This window comes from Spermophilus citellus (assembly GCF_964194105.1).
Source record: "Spermophilus citellus genome assembly, chromosome: 3".
Classification (NCBI taxonomy): Eukaryota; Metazoa; Chordata; class Mammalia; order Rodentia; family Sciuridae; genus Spermophilus; species Spermophilus citellus.
The window spans coordinates 199,275,741-199,298,947 of NC_138184.1; the positions used below are offsets into that span (position 1 = coordinate 199,275,741).

General features: G+C 38.9%; 2 protein-coding genes and 1 long non-coding RNA gene across 3 annotated transcripts in view; 2 read left to right on the forward strand and 1 right to left on the reverse strand.

The window, feature by feature from the left end:
• Positions 1–12,241, forward strand: part of PON2 (paraoxonase 2) — a 32,177-nt gene extending 19,936 nt beyond the window's left edge. Inside the window, exons 3-9 of the mRNA XM_081285793.1 lie at positions 1–56; positions 4,202–4,367; positions 4,893–5,019; positions 7,181–7,381; positions 10,078–10,159; positions 10,855–10,983; positions 11,598–12,241. Coding sequence (XP_081141919.1) covers positions 1–56; positions 4,202–4,367; positions 4,893–5,019; positions 7,181–7,381; positions 10,078–10,159; positions 10,855–10,983; positions 11,598–11,756 — 920 coding nt within the window. The 3' untranslated portion in view covers positions 11,757–12,241. The remainder of the gene's footprint in view (positions 57–4,201; positions 4,368–4,892; positions 5,020–7,180; positions 7,382–10,077; positions 10,160–10,854; positions 10,984–11,597) is intronic.
• LOC308644532 lies at positions 39–21,483 on the reverse strand. Its single transcript, XR_014021028.1, has 5 exons — positions 21,241–21,483; positions 17,968–18,108; positions 16,934–16,980; positions 831–932; positions 39–165 (listed from the first exon to the last, which is right to left on the reverse strand). It is a non-coding gene; the product is annotated as an uncharacterized lncRNA (long non-coding RNA).
• The window catches only part of PON3 (paraoxonase 3), a 27,234-nt gene continuing 24,684 nt past the window's right edge, over positions 20,658–23,207 (forward strand). Inside the window, exon 1 of the mRNA XM_081285794.1 lies at positions 20,658–21,250. Within this exon, the coding sequence (XP_081141920.1) occupies positions 21,177–21,250 (74 nt within the window). The 5' untranslated portion in view covers positions 20,658–21,176. The remainder of the gene's footprint in view (positions 21,251–23,207) is intronic.

Here is a 23,207-nt window from a genome sequence, read left to right on the forward strand (position 1 = left end):
AAGCTGGTGCTGAAGATATTGACATTCTTCCCAATGGCCTGGCTTTCTTTAGTGTGGTGAGTACCATCTCATTTCTCCACGTGCAATAGAGGAGAGACAGGGCATTTGTTCAGGCCCATAGAGGAATAGCTTGCTTTAAAAATGCCTCACTCTTCAAAATATGTTCTGAAAAAAGATTGATCACGTTAGAATATTCCAGTGCAGTGTATGTTTTTAAAGTGTGTTATTAAAAAGGATATTTGTGGTATCATTGTGGATGTTAGATTCTACCATTTTTCTGTCTTAAACACAGGATCTATCCTTCTTTCCATTACATATTCAGTTTTAAGCATTTTCAATCTTACATATTCATATTTGTTATTTATTTCAAGCAATATACTTCCCAAACAAGGCCAGTGCTTTTTCTTTCTTTATTTCCCTGAAGAGCCTATCCTAAGTAGAAAATCATTGACTGAGTTTATTTATACTCTTCCTTTTTGCCTTAATTCCTATCATCTGAAAAATAATATCCCTTCTGAGCACATCATAGAAAGACTTTAAAACTGATTAGCCTTCATGATGCTGGCCTTCTTCATTATCCATTGTAATTGGAAATCCAGACAAGTAGGCAGATGAGCGCTTCTGACCCCACTTCTCAAATTTGGGCAGAGAAGACTTTCATGGGTCCAGTTTTTCTGGAAGAAGAAGTATCTGATTCTTCAGACTAACTTTAATTATTTTGTTCCCCCTCAATATCCATTATTTCAGGCTCTGAGACTCAGGAGGCATGTGAAAACTTGGAGGTAGTTTAGAAGAGAGATGCAACACTAATAAAAAGTTGTCAGACTTACGGGATAGGTGAGAGAACTCAGCTTGGAAGAGAATAAGGGTTGGAACACTCCTCAGGTTAATGATGATTTTATATGAAAAATTGTGAGCCACTGTTAGTGCCCCTGAGGGAAAAGGAAATACCATGGATGTTAATATACACCAAAATGTATATTCAGCTTTAAAAGAAAAGTTTTATTTAATGAATCAAGTGTCATTTATAGTAGGGCTCTGGGTTTGTTTGGAAGCATGTATCTAGAGGCTTAGGGAAAAAACCACTAGAACCACTAATCAAAATTATTCATAACTTGAGATGCAAAATTCCTGGATAAAGTAGAAAGCAGTCTCATTGGGGTGGTTTTTTGTTTGTTTATTGTTTGTTTTTGCAAGGGTGTGTTCTTTAAACTTACCTCATCAGGATTTTTACCCCCATAGGGATAAATTCTAAGGAGAAACAGTGAGATTTCTAAGCACATAAATCCACAGCCAGTTTGGCTGAGGGGCACATTACAATCACAATAGTCTTGTAGCCACATCTACAGAATTTTTTTTTCTGCTTTTCTCTATTAACTTTCCTTTGTCCTCACAACATTCCCTTATTGTTGCATTTTTTATTTACTCAGTGATGTGTCTCACACTTCTCAAAGTGTGCTCTTCTAAGTGAATGGCTCATACATCGTAAGATTTGCTTCTCTTCCTAATATTTTAGCTCATTCAACCCATCTATTGTGCAGGCATGAATTTGAGGGTCACCTCGAAAATAGCATCACACTTGATGAGAAACTGGACAGCACAGAATAGAATATTAAAAAGATTTTAACAAGGTGAATGTACCCAACACTACTGAGCTGTACACTTCAAAATGGTGAAGATGTTGAATTTTATGTTACTTCTATTTTATCAGAAATAAGGATTTAAAAAAAAATATTTAAATAATTATGAAGAATTATCACCATCTGGAAGTTCTTCCTGTGCATGTAAACCATGCTATTTTGGTGGGGGACATTACTAAAGAATGGAGATTATTAAGAGCTTAAGTATCACTGCCATGTAGCAATAGCATAATTTCAATTTATTTTACTTTGCCTGCCAGCCTTGAAGGTATGTAATTGTAGATTTTTAAAAATTAAAGTGTCCAATAATGTGCATGAAGTGAGGCTTTGTTTTTTATTGTACCATTAAATTTGCATAAAATAAAACTGCATTGTATTAGTAAACTAAAAGAGTGCATTCTAGTAAAATTTATTATCACCCATGAGGTTTTACCTTAAGAATGTAAGAATGAATCAGCATTTTATAAATAGATAACTGAAGTAACTAATTTAAAAAAAAAGACTTAGAGTGCCAAAAGAAACATTAAATAAAATTCAATACTCATTCCTGGTTAAAAGCTCCAAGCAAACTAGAAATAGGAGGAAAATTCCCAGAAACCTGCAGCAAACATCATTTTTAACAGTGAAACATTCCATTAATGTCCAGAATAGGATGAACGTGCCCAGTACCACTGTAACCTTCCACAATCTATTAAGGATTCTTAATAACCTAATAAAAAAAGGAAAAGAAATGTGAGATAGGAAAAAAGAGACAGAAGTGTCATTATTTCCAGATAATATGGTTCCTTGTTTTTTAGACAATCCAAGAGATTCAATGAACAGACCGTTAGAACTCAGAGGAGAGTTCAGTGAAATGTTTGGATTCAAATAAGCTTATCAAATGCCGTGGCTTCCCACGGAGTTGAAGAAAACAAAACGCAATGATAGAATCTTCCATTCAGAACAGAAATTTAGTCTCCCATATGAATGTCATGCACATATTCAATATATGTATAAAGATACAGTAATTTAAAAAGTGGTGCATTGGCACAAGAATAGGCATGAGATAGATAAAGAACAAAATAGAGAGTCCCCTAACAGACCAGTAAGTAAATGGGGATCCAGGACATGATGAAAGTAATGTTTCCAGTAAGTGGGAAGAGAATGGAATACGTGCCAGACACTCTTCCAGGCTGTGGGATCTAGCAGGGAACAAATGGGACAAAGTCCTGGCTTGCATTCCAGTGGGGCTTTGTGAGTATGTATTGGACAGTGACAGTGCTTTAACAAAAAAAATAAAGTAAGGTGGAGTATGGAGAGTGACATCTGTAGTGAAGGTGACATCATGCTGCCATTTTGGAGAGGGTGCAGATAAGGTCTGTCTGATAAGTGACATTTCCCAGAGATCAGTTGGAAGGGAAGGCATAAATCTTGCAGATTTGGTGAGAAGAGACTCACAGGCAGAAAGAAGAGCAGCCCGTGAGCCCTGAGTGAGGTCAGTAGTCATCTCAGTCTATTTCTGTCTTAACCCCTTACTATACTAAGTACTGAACAGTATTTATGTAGGTGTGTCAAATGGCAAGGAAGGCAATGGAGAATAGTAAAACAGGAGAAGGAGGACAGGATGTGCCAGATCAGGTGAGTATTTTGGTTAGGGACAACCTTACTGAAAAGGTGACATTTGATGTGTATCAAATAAGGAAACCAAAGAAAGGATCCCTATATCTTGGGGTAGGGTGTCAGGCATTCCTGGCCATATTGAACAGTGAATAAAAGCCCAAAGCAAGAACCGGCTGTCTTGTTGAAGAACATTAAGGAAATTGAGGACAAGTCAGAGTAGATGAAGGAGAGAGATGGGTGTCTGGGTGAGAAAGGTGAGATGTGCTAATCATGTGGCAACTTCTGGGTGTCCTAAGAATTTTTGCTTATGATCAGGTGGAGATGGGGAGCCACAAAGAATTTTAATTAGAGGTATGACATAATCTGACACAATCTGGAAGCTGAGGTGACAATAGACAATAGGGTATTAAGGGCAGTAGCAGCCAGGCCAGTTAAGAGGTGATTGCCATAACATGGTGGTGATGTGGACCAGGGAAGTCATAGAAGAGGTGGTAAGAACATTTCACGTCTATATGAAGGGATACATTTTCAAGGTAAAGCCAACAGAATTTGCTGAGGTATTGGATCTGAGGTGTGAGACAAGGAAAGGAATTGTGACGGACTGTTGATGAGGACTTCTGGCATTGTGGAGGCAGAGTGCTGGTCAGGGGCTTGAGGGTCTCCACAGTTAATATGCAGAGATTCCAGCTCTGTCTGGAATCTCCCCATCCACCAACCTCCTGGTACCTTTTGAAAAGAATAAATCCCTGATCTTCTATCTCAACTCAGCAAAATACTTATTGTTCAGCTTTCCAACTACCAATTTTTAATTTTTTCTCTTGTCTTCTCTTGTTTCCTTTGTCTCTGTGGCTTGATGCCACCACATTTAACCAAAAAGTCTTTATCATTCATGTGCAGTTCCCACTTTAGTCTGCAAAATTTCTTAAGCCTTTGTATTTAACTTTTCTTACTGTTTTGGAAAGGGTCTGAAATATCCAGGACTCCACAGCTTTGCACCAGATAAGCCTGGAGGAATACTAATGATGGACCTCAAAGAAGAAAAACCCAGGGCACTGGAATTAAGAATTAGCCGGGGTTTTGACTTGGCTTCCTTTAATCCACATGGCATTAGCACCTTCATAGATGACGGTAAGAGCTGATGAGCTACCAATGTTGAGAAACATCAAGTGGCCCACAGATGACTGTGGAAAACAGATTTGGATCCTATTGATAGGAAAGAAACAATTTTCTCATGAATTATTCCCGCATCTTCCTATAAGCAACTTGTTCACGTGCCTCTTCAGCTGGCAGTAAATTATGCTACATTTTGAAATTTCTAACAGCTAACATCTGAAAAATTGTTTAGATTTCATAACCTTTTCATATACTTATGATTATTGTATTAAAAAGAGATATATTTCTGAATTAAACTATAAACAGATTATGCATGAATTCTGCATACGGAGTAGGAAACACTCTTTCTTAAAGGTCAGAGGACCAATGATCAGAAATAACACCAGACAGTGATGGGAAAGCCTGGGAAGAAGAATGATCTGTTAGGTCGTCTAGCAGCTGTACATTCAACCTTTCCTTGCCCGTGGTATTTAAATGTCAGTGCCTGCCCAGAGGTCCTATGGTTATGTCTTGCAAATTAACTCTGTTCTGTGGATTTAGATGACACAGTTTATCTCTTTGTTGTAAACCACCCGGAATTCAAGAATACAGTGGAAATTTTTAAATTCCAAGAAGAAGAAAATTCTCTGTTGCACCTGAAAACAATCAAACATGAGCTTCTTCCAAGGTATTATTTTCTTCTTTTGTTCATTCTCTAGTTTCTCTCTAGCATTTTCAAACATTCCCCATAATGAGTGGTCTTCTCACATTTTATAAGAGCTAATACATATGTATGAGCTTATAGATAAAACGTAATATATATTACCTATAATACGAGAGTTTATACCTGTGTGTGTGTGTGTTTATATGTGCATGTATATTTATACAGGTTGAGCATTTCTAATTCAACAATCTGAAACCCAAAATGTTCCATTATCCAAAACTTTTTGAGTCCTAATTTGATGCCACCAGTAAAAGTTCAGCATGAAACTTGGACATGAGTCAGGTGTACCATCTAAATATGAAACTTGTTTCATGTACAAATCTTAAAAATATTGTATCATATTATCTCCTAGCTATATGTGTAAGATGCATATAAAACATAAAAGAATTTCATTTTGCCAGGCTGGTGGCACAAGTCTGTAATCCTAGTGGCTCCAGAGGCTGAGACAGGAGGATCACGTGTTCAAAGCCAGCCTCAGCAAAAGTGAGGCACTAAGCAACTCAGTGAGACCCTGTCTCTAAATAAGACACAAATAGGGCTGGGGATGTGGCTCAATGGTCTAGTGCCCTTAAGTTCAGTCCCTGGTACCCACCTCAAAAAAATTTCATGTCTAGACCTGGGTCCCATCACCAAAATATCTCATTATATATATGCAAATACTCCAAATTTTTAAAAAATGAGAAACATTTCTGGTTCCAAGTATTTTGGATAAGGGCTACTTCACCTGTATACACACCCACTAAACACACACACACACACACTCGCTCACACACACACACCTGTGGTATAGTTTCCTTATAGATCATGGAGAACGTGGCATACGAAGGTTGAGGGCCCTCTTTACAATAATCAGTGTTCTGGAGGATTTCCTTGAGAATGACAAAAGGCTAGGTTACAGGGCAATTCTCTTCAGGCACATCTTGATAATAAAGACACATCCTACCATTTTTTCCTGCTGTTACCCTCATCTTAGATGACTCAGCACCCAAACACTTGTCCTGCCAAGGGAGAATAGCCTGTTTTATACAGGGCTTGTATGCTTTGTATGGGGCTTTTCTACAAAGTGATCTCACGTGGTTAGTTGGCAGCTGTGGGCTAATGGCCCTATAGAATTGGAAGCATTCAATTTGGAAGTGGGTCACTACCACGTCAAGAACATAATGCTGGCAGATAAGGTGGCTAAAAGAGAACCATGTATATCCTCTCAGCTCAGTTTGCATTCACCTACTGTTTTTAGTTTAAATTTGATGGATATTTTTAACTTCTACTTCCTTATCTAGGGCATAAGCATGTAACTTCCCATCATTTTTTCCCCCAAGATGCACTTTATAATAAATAGGAGCATAAATACTATTCAGGCAGCCTCTGTATTATAGGGCTCTTTCAGAAAGAAGGAGACCAACCTTCCCTGTAGCTCTGTATTTTTCATTTGACAAAGAAGAAAGCAGCTCTTTCAGAAATTTTTGCATAGGGTAATTGGAATTTAAATTTAATGACACCTTTGCCTAACTGGTTTTAAAATGTAATTGTTTTTAGCATATCAATCTCTCACCTGAAGCATTGTACTATGGCAATTTCATCATCCATCTCTCTGCAAGTGTTTATTGAGTGCCTGTTCATTCTCAGCATGTCGACTTTGTGAGGCAGGTAGAAATTGAATAGTCAACCTTAGTTTGACTAATAACTAAGCATGGGCCATCAGGAAGATCCAGCAACTGAGTAAACGGGGGCTAGGTAAATGTTACTGACGGCCTAACCAGCTCACCAGTCAATCAGACCCTCTCCAGCTCTGTACTCTGGATAGTTCTATCTTTACGTGTAATTGTTAAACCCTACATTGCTTGCATCAAAAACACCCTGATGGTGCCAAGTTCTTTAATAATGATTCTGTCATAATTGCTAAATGACCTATCTTCAGATTACCTGCTACTGTCCAAAACTGTTCTCTTGCTGATGATAATATAGTATATTACATATGACTGTTGCCACTGAATTTAGCTCATCTTTTCCTAGAAAACCTCTTATCAAAAATAGCACATGTTGTATAAACCTTATGGGTATTTAATATTTAATATGGATACCAATAAACTATTGTTTTTTCTCACATGTTATTTTTCTCTTTCAGTGTAAATAATATCATAGCTATCGGACCAAGACATTTCTATGCCACCAATGACCACTACTTCTCTGATCCTTTCTTGAAGTATTTGGAAACATATGTGAACTTACACTGGGCAAATGTTGTTTACTACAGTCCAAATGAAGTTAAAGTGGTGGCAGATGGATTTGATTCAGCAAATGGGATCAGTATTTCCCCTGATAAAAAGTATGGCCCCTTACAGAATATCTTAATTTCTCCTAAGTCATAAGGCTAGCCAAAGTCTTTGGTTTCTTTTTTGTTGTTTTTAGTTTGCCTTTTGTTTTGTTTTTTCCCCAATATGAAAATAACTTTTTTGATATTTTTATATGATCTCATGTCTGCATAATATATGACATATTTACATATAATACATAATTATATGTATTTATGCTAATAGGTTATGTATATACATACAATATATAAATTTTGGTATATATCATTGTCAAATTTAATTTTATAGCCAGGTGTGGTGGTACACGCCTATAATCCCAGCAGTTTGGGAGGCTGAGGCAAGAGGATCAAAAGTTCAAGGCCAGTCTCAGCAATTTAGCAAGGCTTTACACAACTTGGTGAGACCCTGTCTCAAAGTAAAAACTAAAAAGGTCTGGAGATGTAGCTTAATGGTTTTTCACTGGTGCTAAAATAATAATAGTAACAATAATAAATTTTATAAATGTAAATTTTGATAAATTGGGATCTTATTATGTATGCATATTAAATATCAGGTAGATCTTTCCTTTCAAACAAATATATTTTTCTTTTATTGACTATATATTTTGCCATTATAAGGATGATCCTAAACTAATTCAACCAATTGTCTGTTGATGAACATGTTAATTAATATTATTTTTCTGAATAAAGACCATTCTGTATTTCTCATTTACCACTGAAACTTATCCAGATATTTTTAAGGGGAAAACTCCCTCAGAGAGCATTAAAGCATAATGATTAAACTTGCAGATTTTGTTCTCATACAGACCTTCATTCAAATCCCAATTAAGACATTGGCTAAATGGCATTATGAGTCCTCTCTCTTTGTATATTTGTACAAGTATTTCTATTGCGCCCCTAGAAATAGAACTAGTTGCTCAGTTAACTGTAATAAAACGTTAACTGTAATAAATATTGCCAAATTACTTGCAGAAATTCTCTCACTCTTTTTGTGTGCACAACAACAATCTACAAGAAAGGATATTAAATCCTTTACCAGCTTTCTCTCCTACTGCCTTAGCACACTGAGCAATTTAAACTACCACCAATACAACAGGAAATAAATCTGGCATTCCTTGACAACAAATGTCCTTATTTTTGCAATGCAATTTCTCCTTTCTTGTTATTTACTGAAAAGAAATGTAGAATCATTTAATTTAAATTGTCTCTAACTGACCTGATTCAACCTCTCTAGCAAATCTGGTTTTCTCTCCATCTCTCATATTTCTATTACAACAGTCAAACTTTCCAGACACTCAGGCTAAACAGTAATAATAATAATAAAAAGAAGAAGGAGGAGGAGAATAATTCAGTTCTGACTCCTTCCCTTTCACCATTCCTGTCCATCCAATGAGCAACTCACCTTGGTTCCACCCATGCCCCCTCCCCCACTCACCCTCCTTTCCCATCCCTCCTTTCCTGGCTCAGTTCTCATCCTCTCTGCCTAGGAAGACTTTGTTCCAAGTAGTTTCCAGCCTCCTTCCATCTTTTGCACTCTTGCCTATTTTGTCTCTCCATGGTTCATTACCCTTTAAGGGCTCCCACAATGGGAGCTCTGTCTTCCTCTCTGACTCCTCACATGGGGCACAGCACCGTGAGCAGAGCAAATGCTCTGTAATTGTTGAACTGTGCTCACCATTTGTTATTATGCCACTTGGTTGTTCGAAAAGTCCCGAGGAATCCAATTGTTCATCAAATCAAGGCAGGAAAGGGTTGAGTTTTCTTTAAATGACTTGCCCCACCTTGCCTCTTTCTGTTATTTTCATACTTTCCATGTTTTAGACAACAAACTCATTTTTGACAAACAACCCTTCCTCACTTCTGCCCCTGTTCTTTGGCACATGTGTTTTCTTTGGGCAGAAGGTGAGTCAGATCTAACCTCTGCTTCTGTGTGCTTCATGTGGGTGCCCCATCCTTTGTGAGTCTTTTTGTCTTCTCAGAAATTAGAGTTATTTTTTTTTTCAGTTTCTAGACATGAAATAGAAACTTAGGTATTTCATAGTCTGATCCTTCCAACACATTCCAAACATCTGGGGAGAAAGGCTGTGTCTACTTCACCTTTGAATCTGCCACCGCAGAGTTGCAGTAATGATTCCTCAATGCAACAGTGGCCACGGAACAGCCAGTTCAGGCAATGAAATTATCCAGAGTGGCTCATTAATTCACACTCCACAGGTGTAGAGCGATTGTTCTGAATTGATACTTATCTCTTACTCTTCAAGTTCTCCATGCACTGATATTTTATTAACTATTAATAAGTAGTAGTAAATAGCATTAATAAAATGTATTTTGTACCATGTATTTCTATGTGATAGTTAAAAATGTCAAATTACATTGTGGAATGTAGAAGGTTTTCTTAGGAAACCAAACATCTGTTATATTGTCATTTCAGTGGGAAACATCGTGGGCTTTCTATTCAAATTGATGTCCTATGCTATTTTTCCTTACAAATCTTTTGAGAAATAATTTAATAATTCCATGATTGTTGTAGTACCACTGAATTGATTTTGAAAGCTTTACTTTTTAAATAAAAATTGACCTTTATCAAGTATTCCTCGAGGGCCCATCATTGATTAACTCCTTGGCAGGTTATTAAGACTTATTCTTTTATACTGTATTAATGAAGCTATCTATTGGCAGGAAGCCCTAACCAGTATGTCCTTTCCACTAAGGTATCTCTATGTTGCTGACATGTTGGCACATGAAATTCATGTTTTGGAAAAACACCCTAATATGAACTTAACTCAAATAAAGGTAAGTATTTATTTTTATGTATAAAGTTAAGTATTCATCTATTATTACCAATACCACACTTAGAACAAATGGATGCTAGTGTAACAGTTCTGTGTTTTTAGATATTACCTCCCTATGAGAGAAATCTCATGTTCCCAGCGATCACAAAGACTAACTCTGATTACATGCAGCAGCCGGTTGAGAGTGATGTTTGCATCAGACTTAGGGCTCGTTCTATGAAGTATTGATGGCATTTGATGAATTCCAATAAGAATTTTCACAATTGAAAAGACTAATAGATGAATTCTCAAATGAAGATTTATGCACGGTGTCAGTTCTTTCAATAATAAATGAAGGTAGAAATTGGGTTCCACGCCATTATTATTTTCTTCCTGCTCTGCAACACATATTTTAGGTTGATTTAAGAATTTCCTCTCTTGCTTTGAGTTCCTTGAGCTAACTGATCATCGTGCATCTTTTAAAGGAAAAGGAGTTCATTTTTTTGAGAGATTGAGCATCGTCCTAACTTTCTTAATTTCAGAGAAGATGAAAAGTGGTTCCAAACCAATTTATTAAATTTATTTTAAGCAATATTGGTGTTTCATGGGAAGATGTGTATAATTTTCTCACATGCATAGAGGCAGGAAAGTTTAGCTCCAAATTATTTAATTAAGTTGCTCATGTCATTTAGATACTGACATTTCTTCACTTGTTAGGTACTCCAGTTGGACACACTGGTGGATAATGTATCTATTGATCCTTCTTCGGGGGACATCTGGATAGGCTGTCATCCTAATGGCCAGAAGCTCTTTGTGTATGACCCCAACAATCCTCCCTCATCAGAGGTGTTTATAGTTTGAGTTTTTCAACCCTCATTATTCAAGTCCTTTAGAACTAATACTCCAATGAACTGTCACAGGGATGATTTGTTAGTTCTCTTAAACCAATAATCCAATAAACTTGTGTGGTGGTTTTGTAATTGCTTTAAGCCAATAATTGGCAGAATGTTGCATTGTTCAAATGCTTTAAGAAGGGTAATCTTTTGATGTATTAAATTATGGTGGAAATTAGTCAAAAGGCATTTTTATAAAGACATGTGTCCTTCTTGTGCAGTATACTGTAAATTTTTAAAATATCCCATTTATTGTCAGTTCACCGCATGACATGATTTTTGTTCACAGTGAAGTAGTGTGAAAGTAGGCACATTAGTGTGAACGTATTTCTCTTAATCTTGAATTACAATAATAACACTAAATCCGGTGTTGGCATGGCATAATTGGATGGTTTTTAAAAGTACTTTCTTTGAAGGTTTGAGAAAGTAATTTAAACATTAAAAAAGATTGGTAACTGCTGTTTTCAACAGCATATCCTCTTAGTCACTGTGGAAGACAGGAATTGTTGGTGGTTGAGTGACATACAAATGTGGTGGCTCTATTAATACTTTGTATTTTCTGCGTAGGTTCTCCGAGTCCAGAACATCCTATCCGAGAAGCCTCTGGTCACTACAGTTTATGCCAACAACGGATCTGTCCTCCAGGGAAGTTCTGTGGCTGCAATACATGATGGGAAGCTGCTTATAGGCACTTTGTACCATAGAGCTTTGTACTGTGAACTCTAAATCATATTTTTGGTGTGCAAGAGTGACAACTTCTCCTATTAATTTTTTATGAGTTGCTAATTCTGAGGGAATTTAACCATATGAGTTGCTAATTCTGAGGGAATTTGACCCATAAATGTATGTGACATATATAGTTTAGTTCAGTAAGGAGAGGCCTCTTCAGTTCTTATAGCACTTTTAACCTAAAAGGAAAATGAACAGTTCTTTTAAATGCCAAGAAAGAAAGAAAGAAGAAAGCTGCTTTTCCATAAAGTGAAGACACTTTGCACAATAAGCCTCACCTTTGCCTTCCATCTGCAGAAAGTGAGTCCACTGAAACAGAGTGAGTGCTATTTCCTTAAAATGTAAGTGACCTCAGTTCCCACATTGTGACCACTGTGAGTGTTCAGAACTACTGATTGATAATGTGTTTTGAGTTTTTATACTTAACATCTTTGTTTACTGTTAAAGACTTGGAATTATATTAAAGACTAACTGAAATCCAAGTTCTCCCTGTGTTTAATTCTCAATGCCTGCTCTGGGGGTGGGGGGGAAGCAGCCTTCCTATGGGGTTTCCTTGGGATAGATAGGCATGGCCATATCAGTTTCTCTCATTGAGAGCTGAACATCAAGGGACTCTTTATTTGAAAAAAATAAATCAACAACAACGAAATCAACTAAATACTGCGATTCCAATTCTCAATTCTTAGGGACTATTGTATCTATTCTCCTCCTAAATGGGAGCCCAGCTTGGATTCAAAGGGGAGATAAAAAATTGGAGCTGTCAGATCATCTCACCTGCTCGTGGAACAGAATGTGTTGGAAGCCAGGAGAGATGCACTCAGCTGTCTGAGAACATGTGGTCAAGCAGCAGCAGTGCTAGGCTTAGGGCCAAGGTGCCTAAATCACCAGGGGGAGATTTCACCCACTCACTCTCGCTTCTATAAAACTGTTTCAAGCCCTGGAGAGAGAATTTCAGGTGTTTCTTTACATTGTAACCTATCAGCATACTTTTCCTACTCTCTTCCCATCTTCATCATGATCATTAAGATATTTATGAGTTAATTACATTGTGCCCAAGAATGCACTGAAAAGGTTATGTTCATTATTTCATTTAATCCTAATTGCAGCCTCGGGAATAGGTATTGATATTACATCATAGTTAACATTTTGCAGAGGTTCAAGGTCGCACACCTAACAAGGGGTAGATATCAATCTATTTCTGATGCCAGAGCCTAGACCCTTAACAGCCACATAAAGGTACTGCCATAGAACCAATGAGTGTTTCATATTTTCTCCTTTCCTGACATATATAGTTGGTTTTTCTTTTTTTTTTAAATATCAGTTCGAGTTCTGTTTCATCTGATAGCTTTCAAATGTAAATGGCAAAAGTATTCTTAAACTTTACCTCTGTCCATTTGGACAGCTTTTATTTATGTGTTTAAATGTCTATTGATAATGACTTGGATCTATTTACACTAAAATAATGACTATTTTTTTGCAGTCTCCATTATCCATGAGAAAAAAAATGTTTGTCACAGATGAATAAAGCAAGATTAAATATTGTTCACCTGGAAATCCAAAACTAAGAATTAACATATATTTTGAGTTTTTTTTTAGGAGAAAATCAATATCTAAAGAGCCATATTTATAAAATGTACCAGAATACAGTAGGCATAAAATAAACTTGTTTTCTATTTTATTTATGGAAAATTTGGGCAAAAGTAGATATAAGTTAGTAAGTAGATGTATTGTTTATCTTGAAATACAAAAAAAAAAATTAAACTCTGATTTTTGGCCTCCATGGACCATGAAAGATTCTCTTTTATCAAACTATAAGTTTGATGTATATTTATTTATAATGATTTTTTTGTGATCATATACTGGAGGTAAACAATTTGGTCATTAAGAGGCTGTCATTTAAAATAATTGAAACTACAATTGGGATATGGGACCACTAAGTTTATGTAGGTCTTATGAGAGTGTGTGTGCAAGTGTGTGTGTGTGTGTTTGTGGGTGTGTGTTTTAATTCTTTTAAATTCATGATCCTTTTAAATAACAATATCCTTTTAGTTCTTACAAAGCCCCCAGCTATTTTATAATAATCATATGTGAATATGAATACTTAATACAGGGAGAAAAGAAAACTAAATATAAATTACAAGTGGATTTTTTTTCCATTTTGTGCATGGATTAATCCTACATGACAACTAATCTAAGGATGATCCTTCCTCTAGATTTCTATTTGCTCAGTGTGAATCCTCCTTTGGAGCCACAGCCTATGCAGGCTGGTGAATGTCAATCCAGCAAAGCAAAGGAGAAGTACTGGGACCCACCACCACACCACCCACTGCCACCTTCCCTCAGCTATTTAATACTTTTCCTTACTTACTCATCCAGCTTTCCATGAAGAGATTCTGGACGGTGGGGAGGGTGGGGGGCAGGTGAAGATGCCAGTAGCTCTCTCTTAGCCTTTGCTCCTGCTTTTCAATTTTCTCCCAATGTGTTTTAGTTTTCATTCTCTTATTAAAGTGAGTTTAAACACGCTTTCAATACATATATAGATTGGTATTTATTTTTCAGTGGGCATTTTTTTCCCCCTTTAAAGGATGTTGACCTTTTTCTTATAAATATCGAAGAGTTCTTTACACATAAAGGGTGGAACTGTTTTTCCATGGATAACTGCAAATTATCAGTTACATAATTCTTTGGTTGTCGTTGGGGTTTTTAAATGTTGTTTTGGGGTTTTTTTTGGTCTTTTTAAAAAAAATTGTGGGGGGGGGGCAGTGCTGGGGATCAACCAAGGGCCTCATGCATCTGGACAAGTGTTCTGCCACTGAGCTGCACCCTCAGCATCTCACTCTTATTAGGGTCTGAAAGCACAAGGAAGTGATGTTTTTGACTAGAGTTGAAAGCTCTGCACAAGTTTTTAAACTTTCAAAGCATTGAGTGTGAGAGATTACTCAGACTGAAATCAAGAAGAAAACTAAATAAAGCCTCTAGCATCCCTTGCTTTTAGTTACTAGCTTTTAGCTGACTTTAAACATCACTAATTTTATAGGTCACACAGGTGAATAATATACTACCAATCTCCCAAGAACTTTGCTGCAGACCAGACCTCTACTGAGTAGATCCTGATAATGGTTGCCTAGGTAACTTTTTCAGGGACTTGAAGGCTACTTTTGTTGAAACCACTAGCTCTTTTATCATCAGACAGCCAAAACCTCTGCCCTAGGATCATGCTAAGGCCGCCATTATCTGAACATGCATTCCACAAAAAGTCATGAGGATGGATAACACGTGTGCAGACAACTGATTATTTCACTTCTGATCGATTTTCACCCTGATTCTTTATCCCATAAATATTCCCAAACCAGATCCTTGGGGAGGTAGATTCAAGATTCTCTCACCTCCATGTTTGGTGGCCCTGAGAATAAACTCTTGCAAAACTTCAATGGTTGGTATACTCTACAGCCAGAAAAATGGGCCTTGTTAGATAACAAAACATTCCCAGGTGGGTTGTAGACTAATGATAATGAAAAATAAACTCATTACAGAAATTTCATTTTGAGCCTGAAAGTAATGCTCATGGCAACATGACTTCTGCACTTTTCCACTTTGAAGAAAACTACAAGATTTCTCTTAGAGCATCAAATGGAAGGCACAGCTTTAAATGGACTCCCTATTTTGTCCATGACCCTTCTACTCTACGGTCTCTACATCCATGAAGACAGCCCTCTTTACAGGATCCTTCCAGCTTACATACATTCTTTCATTTCTTCCTCTTCCTTACCACCTCCCTGCCCACATCCTACAAATTGCCAATATTACCACCTAAACATTTCTCAAATTCCTACAATTGTACCATAGGAAGTAATCCTACCATAATTCATACAATAGGAAATATCTTCATAGCTTCTCCAGCCACCACCACCTACCCACACAGACTAAGGCCTCCAACTATCTTCAGGCTCTGGGACACGCAAGCCCTTCACCTTTTCTCAATCCATTCTCACCCTTGTGCTGTGAGGTTCCTAAAATGACTACTGGGCCACGTGATTTCAATGGTTTTCCCAGTGCTCCCTAGAGCATAATTCAAGCTCCTGAGCTGGGCCTACCAAGTCCTGCCTACCTCTCCAGACTGACTTCTCAGCTTTCTTCCCCAGGTCCTTTATGTCCCGTGTGGCCCTGGAATCAGCAGTTGGTGATATCTGTGAACTTATCAGAGATGTCGATTCTCAAGTCCTACTCCAAACCTAACAAATTAGAAACTGGGTGCAGGACCCAGCAATATGTGTGTCAGCAAGCACACCAGTGACCATTAGGCCTGCTGAGGTGAGAGAACCTTTAACCACACTGGATTGCCCGGTGCTTGCAGATTCCCTCCCCCTGCCAAGTTTTTAGACTTTCAAAGCATTGAGTGTGAGAGATTACTCAGACTGAAATCAAGAAGAAAACTAAATAAAGCCTCTAGCATCCCTTGCTTTTAGTTACTAGCTTTTAGCTGACTTTAAACATCACTAATTTTACACACATGCCTCCTGTGGGCCTCACCACACTTTCTTCTAACTAACCCTACTTAGAGTCATCTAGTTAAATAAATCCCTGTTAGATCAAATAGTGTAATATGTGGCTGTACCTGGAGATGTGATCCAAACTACAGAGTCATAGAGGGGCTGTAGAACATTGGTGAAGGACCCTTTGAACAGTTAAAGTGGAGTTCACCTGAAAAGGTCCTTCCTGGCAAAGTGTGACCCGGATTCATTTGTCCCTTAGACAGTGAAACATGAGACTGCTTGGACCCTGATGCCCCTTGCTACTAAATACACTCAGCACAGTGACTCCCAGCAGATTTTAGGCTGCATATGAAGTCCCAAGTGGGCACAGATCATGGTGGGTTGCAGGAAGCTTAGTGAACAATGTATCAGAAATTGTTCTGGCTTGGCTTCACTATTAGATGCATCCTCAAAGTGGAAATGAGGATTTTTATCTAAATTCAAGCATATCATATTCCTGAAATAATAGAAATCTGTAATCTTCTAGTTTTTTCTCCCCAAAGCAGCACAAGACCCATATCAAGGCATGTAGTTGTCCATACCCAGCTTTTAATCATCTGTCTCTCTGGCCTCTGGACATTTCCTAATAGTCTAAAATCTATATTCATTTTTTAAAGGACAACATTATGAAGAGATACTCACCTTCTCTCATGATTTACAGCTCTCTCCCTCCTTCACTACTTCTTTTTCTGGGCAAGAATCACAGATATGAACAATATTTAAGAAAAAAATTATTACATTTTGTGATCAAGATAAATGGTTTAAATTTTTCAAACATTACAAAAGTTCATATAATAAAAGCAAAGGCTTCTTTCACACTCACTGACCTCCCACTCTCTGTCACCCCAACCTTTTGCTCTTAAAGTCACTGCTTTTCTGCTTGTGTCCAGATTGTTTTTATATGTATGCACACAGATATATAATATAGATAATGCCCATACTCTTTTTAAAAATTCTTTTTAGTTGTTGATGGAACTTTATTTTTTTTTTTCTTTCTAGGTGGTGCTAAGAATCAATCCCAGTGCCTTGCACAGGGTAGGCAAGTGCTTTACCACTGAGCCACAATCTCAGTCCCCCATACTCTTTATACAGAAGAATTACACCATATTGCCTTCGGCATTCCCTTGAATAGTGTTTTGCTATCAATGGTATAGGAGCAACTGGACTGACACGTTTTGCCACTTATTATACAATGTCCAACTCTACACAATGAGGGGGGAAAAGGTCCAGCATCAATAGCTAATTTCTAAAATTTAAAGAGCCAAATGAAACCAGAACCAGAATTTAGGACTTTAGAATTCACTTGTCCTACTCATTCAATAACAGTAAACCCCTCTCACCTCACTGATGCACTCTGACCTTTCAACCAAGCCCATCTGGCCTATTGCCAGGGTCTTTTTGCTTGCTGACAAACAGCGGTCTCAGGGATTAGAGATGGAGGCGACGACAGGTTCTTTTCCCATAATCTCACTGCCAGGTGGAACAGTCCAACAAACACAACATTCCAGTCAAATCTGTTACCACAAATGATTACTACCAAGAAGGCATGGAAAAACATTGTACCATCTGTTCTGCAAACTCAGTGAAGTCTCAGCTCTATCATTTTAGGTATTTCCACATACACTCCACAAAAAGATTCAGTCCAAGACGGAGACCTACATGGAGAATTCACTCACCTTAGGTCAGAAAGCAGAGTCTTCTTGGGTTAGTCATGTAGACATAGCACATAGCAGTGTTCTAGGTCCAGGATCCCCTGGGACTTTGACTTCCTCACCCTCGTTCGTTCTTCTTCAGGGCAGAGCTGGAGCTGCCTAATGCTGTATGTTTGGCAACCCACTTAGTTGGAATGTAACTGGCTTCACAATGAATAATTATTTCTATCTCATGTGCTAATGAGAACTCTCCAGGCACAGAATTAGAAGGTGGCACTTGATGGGGTGGCCCCAAAGTTTGGAAGTTTGTAATGCTAATTTACCATGCTGATGATCTGAATTACTAGTTATGATATTTAAATAATTACTAACTATTTCTAAGGTTTAAAGTTAATGTAAACACACACACACACACACACACACACACACACACACACACACTTCTCTGCTTCAAGTGAAAAAATTTAAAACAAATTATAGCTAACAAGGCATCCTCAATCAATTGTCTAAGAATATGCCTCTTTCCTTACCCCAGTCTTCATGCCAGGTGACCGAGTGGCAAACACAGAGATAAGGAAGTTGAACTCTGGAGTCACTTGACCTGAGTCCACATGGAGACTTTGTGTTCATAACTCTGGATCCGCCAGAGAGTTATTAGTTAACCTCTCTGAACCTTGTTTTCTTCTTTATATAGTGAGGTTGACAAGGAGCCATGTGATGAGGCAGGCAAAACACTGAGCTCATGGTCCGATTATCACGATTTCATCATCTATTTGTGTTCGTTCTTCCAAGTTTCTCTCTCCCAAGTTTCTCCATCCACCTCCTCCGATCCACCCATTTAGTCATATTGATTGAAATAATTTTTTAAGCCCAGAGTTTCATGGAAAGCACTGGAGGATCTAGTGGTCAATGGGCAGGGTCTCTTCCCACAGAAGCCTCTGACCTCAACTCGGTTCAGACTTCACCGGGGCTGATCTTGATGGAATTCTATAATGTGTCAAGCACGGTGCTGAGCACTTTACATTTATTATCACCCTTGATTTTAAGCCACCTACAAAGCTGATGCCCTTTTACAGAAGGTGAATCTGAAACTTTAATAAGTTAAGGGAAATTGCATGGAATTGGAAGGTGAGCCTCAGGGTTATACACAATTACATATAAGAGGAAAGGAGGAGTAGGAGAAAAATTATATAAGTGGAAGAAACGATTTATAGTAGAGGGGATGGAGAGAGAGAAGGGGAGGGGAGGGGAGGGGAGGGGAGAGGGGACAGTGGAGAATGGGATAGACAGCAGAATACATCAGTCACTAGAAAGGCAATTTGTAAATCAATGGAAATGTAACTGATGTGACACAGCAATCTGTATACGGGGTAAAAATGGGAGTTCATAACCCACTTGAATCAATCTGTGAAATATGGTATATTAAGAACTATGTAATGTTTTGAACAACCAACAATAAAATAATTTAAAAAAAAATAAGCTAAGTGCCTAACTAAAGCTAGTCCAAACCCAGGAAGCCTGACACTCAAACCTGTATCACACTCCTTGGGTCCTCAGCTCTGTAAGCCCTCCTTCTCCCAAGTCACCGGTGGAACTAACATCCAGTCCCTCCTATGCTTGCATTCTTAGAATTATCGATCTTAGAGCTGAGGGTGTAGGTCAGTGGTACAGCACATGCCTAGCCTGTGTGAGACCCTGGCTGTGATCCCCAGAAACATAAAAATATTAAATAAGTAAATAATTCATCTTAAAGAGAATAGTCTTATTTTTACAACTCCAGATGTTAATGTGCTTTTAGCATCCCCCTTCTTCCATAGCTTTAATAGATGCAGCATCGTAGAGGCTGCACAGATTTTGGCACCAGATTGTCAGACTCAGCCTCTTAATCTGCTGTGTGACCTAAGGCAAATCTCACAACCACTCTGTGCCTTAGTTTTTTCATGTGCAAAATGAGGGGTAATGTTATGTAACTAAGGTTATTCTGAGAATTGAAAAGTTAACATAAATAAGGTTATAAGCACACACTCAGCGCATAATTAAGTGGTGCACAAGTGAAAGGCTTCATTATTCATCTTATATCATGTATTCATATTATACTTATGTATCACCGATAAGGGACCACCTTATTCCTTCTTTATATCCTTGAGTCTAGATAATCTCAATCTTTCAAAAAAAAAATGTTTTGGTTTTTTTTTTTACTCACTTGAATGCAACAGGACTACTATTTCTTTTTGTTGATAAATAAAAATAAGATCACACCAGAAAATGACACTTTGCCCAAACTCCACATCTTTCCCTTCTTCAGCCATTTTCCTCCAACTCAGTCATCTTTAGAAAAGGGGAAAGTGTATTCCTCACCTGGAAGTAACTGAAATCCTAGAAACAAGGGTCAAAGAAAATTCTGAAAGTCTCCTAAGAAAACTTTTTTCCCATTCTCATCTTCTGATTTCCTATTTCTTTTCCTCCTCTTCTCCTGACTTTTCTTTATCCCACCAACGTTGGAGACAGATACTGTTATTCACAGTCCAAGTCCTGGAACTGGACACCCATGACGTTCAGGTCTCTGATGTCGTTTATGGACATTGGAAGGCAAGGTCCTATGCCCCAAGTCTCGGAGAAGAACGAGATTAAGATCTTGGCTTCGAGTTATTTTCTCTCCTCCTCAGTGTCTCCAGAGATATTCTGTTCATCTCATCTCAGGTCTTGCCTGCCAGAAACCCCAAGTTTTGGGCTATGAATTTTAGCTTCCCACCCTCCCCGGCTCCTTCAGCCCCCTTCAGTCCAGAACCGAGATTAAATTCCTAGGTTTTTAGGAGCAAACTCAGTGCATCTGCCCAGGAACCGGTGCGTTCTTGCCGAAGCTGCCAAGAGAACCACAACCCTGAACTGGCTGATTCTGAACTGGCGGATCCTGTCTCCCTCTCTGCAACTTAAACCTGGAGGGGAATTGGGGGAAGGAACAGCGCCCAGAACCCGTGCACGAGTTTCTTGAACCCCCACGAATAAAGGTTTCCTTGAACTCTGCGCGTAAAGGTGACTTTGAACCTGGGCGGCGTGGCGCGGAGCCCCAGCACCTGACAGCGCACCTCCCCCGGGACCGCAGCGCACCTCCCCCGGGACCGGCGGGCAGGCGGGGCCCCGCGGGCCCCAATCACCGTCGGTGACCGAGCCTGCCCCCGGCACCCAGCGCAAATCTGCGGCACCCGCTGGTCGCCACTGGGCACCCCGAGACCATGGGGAAGCTAGTGGTGCTGACCGTGCTGGGGGCCAGCCTGGCCCTGATCGGGGAGCGCTTACTGGCATTTAGGTGAGTGGGTATCTCGATGGGGGCGCCTTTGGCTCTCTTTCTCCGGTGGTCCAAGCTAGGTCAAGGGCGGCCCTGAGGGCAGGCGCAGGTTTGAAACCTCACTCCTCCATCCCATCCAGCAAAGTGTCCTCCAAGAATCACTTCTGTGAAAAGTGAGCTGTCTGTCTTTCCCAGGGCGATGGGGCAGAAACGCCCACATCTGTTTTCTGAAGACCACGTCCTGCTGTCCCAGGTCACCCTCAACACTCTGCGTGTGGAAAAGCAAACCGGGGGGTGGGGGGGACGCACCCGGATTTGGGGGAGGGGACAGGCCACCAGCTGCCTCTTTAGTGCTGACACAGTCACTGGACACCTGAGTGCACATTGAGAAGTACTAGGTTACAGGGCCCATCCCGGGCTCCAAGAGCGAGATCAACAGCACAGAAGAGTTCAACACCTGCCGGTGGTAACTGGCATTTTGGAGGGATATGACCTTTTGAAGTGGAAGAACCAGAGGTGTTCGCTATTTCTCTAAGGTCTCAGGGAGTCAGCATTGGGCTCCAAAGAATCTTCAAGTAGTGACAGGAGGTATATGTTCCTGAATGGATCTGAAGCCTCTGCTTGCCTTCAGCTGTCTTTGGAGTTTTTGTTTGTTTGTTTGTTTTTGTTTTGTTTTGTTTTGTTTTTCATTTCTTTTCCTAAGTGCCGCAGTCTGGCTGGGCACAAAATCAGGAGCCACTCACAGCCTTGTAGATTCAAACAGCAATTCTTTATTCCCGAACTCACACCGGCCCTCTACAAACACGTTCTGGGGAAATTCACGTTCTCTCCAACTCCACTTTCTGAATCCCAAATACTCTGGGAGTGGCGTGCCTGAGGCAGCAGGATACGCCCTATTCCCAGCAGGATACACCCTAAACCTGGATCCACCCTAATCCAGTAGGATCCTCCTTAAACCCGGATCCACCCTGGTCCTTGAGCAGGGTCACCTTTCTCAAACATACATGCAATGTCACTGCTAATGTCCAAGGCAAGTCCATTTCCACGAGTCCTTCCTCTAAGCAACAGGGGTATGCTGGCAAGGAAATTTCCATGCATCATTCCTACTTGGCAATGGCTCTCAGCACCTAAGCAGTAGTTCTTCTCAGAGGTTCATGTTCACAATCTATTGAGATGCCTGGTGCCTGTGGGCAATACTTTCTAGTTTAGTTGAAGTGTTTATTGTTACATTTGTTTCCAGAGGAAACAAATGATGGAATCATAAAATTACAATAAAGTCGATTTAAGGGTTTTTTTGTTTTGTCTGTTTGCTTTTTTTTTTTTTTTTTGGTTGATTTTTGTTTTTCTTCTGGGTAGTGCTGGGTAGAGTTAGGCAACACTCTCCCACTGAGCTATAACACCAACCCTAAGGGGTATGTTTTGTAAGTGATTTAAAGATAAGTGTAGTCTTCCCAAATATTACTTAGTATTAAAAGATAAGCCAAGTATAGTCTTCCCAAATATTATTTAGTAAAATACATAATACTTAGAAGAATGTGGAAATAGGAACCCAGGACCCCCAAAATAATTTGGCTAATCGTTTAAATGGTGGTCAGCTGAATAAATTTACAGTTTTGCAAACTAAGTCAGTATAAGCTTAAACATAATATGATGAAAGCGAAAGTATGAGGTTTAACTCTTCAGAGACAAATTATATAGAAATTATGGAAGCATTTGGTAGGGGGTGGGGGTGGGGTCCAAAAATGCAAGGGCAGAAATGCAGACTTATAATAGATAATACTTTAGAAAATTTAATAATACAACTTTGTGCACTTAAATTAATAATATCATTCAGTTACTCATACCATTCAACAGTGTCTTTTATTTGGACAGCAAGTATTTACCATGTTTAATCATGTTTAGTCTTTCAGCAATAACAGTAAAGTTAGCTGATGGGGCACATTACTCATATAAAGCCCATGTTAGGGAAAGTCATAAA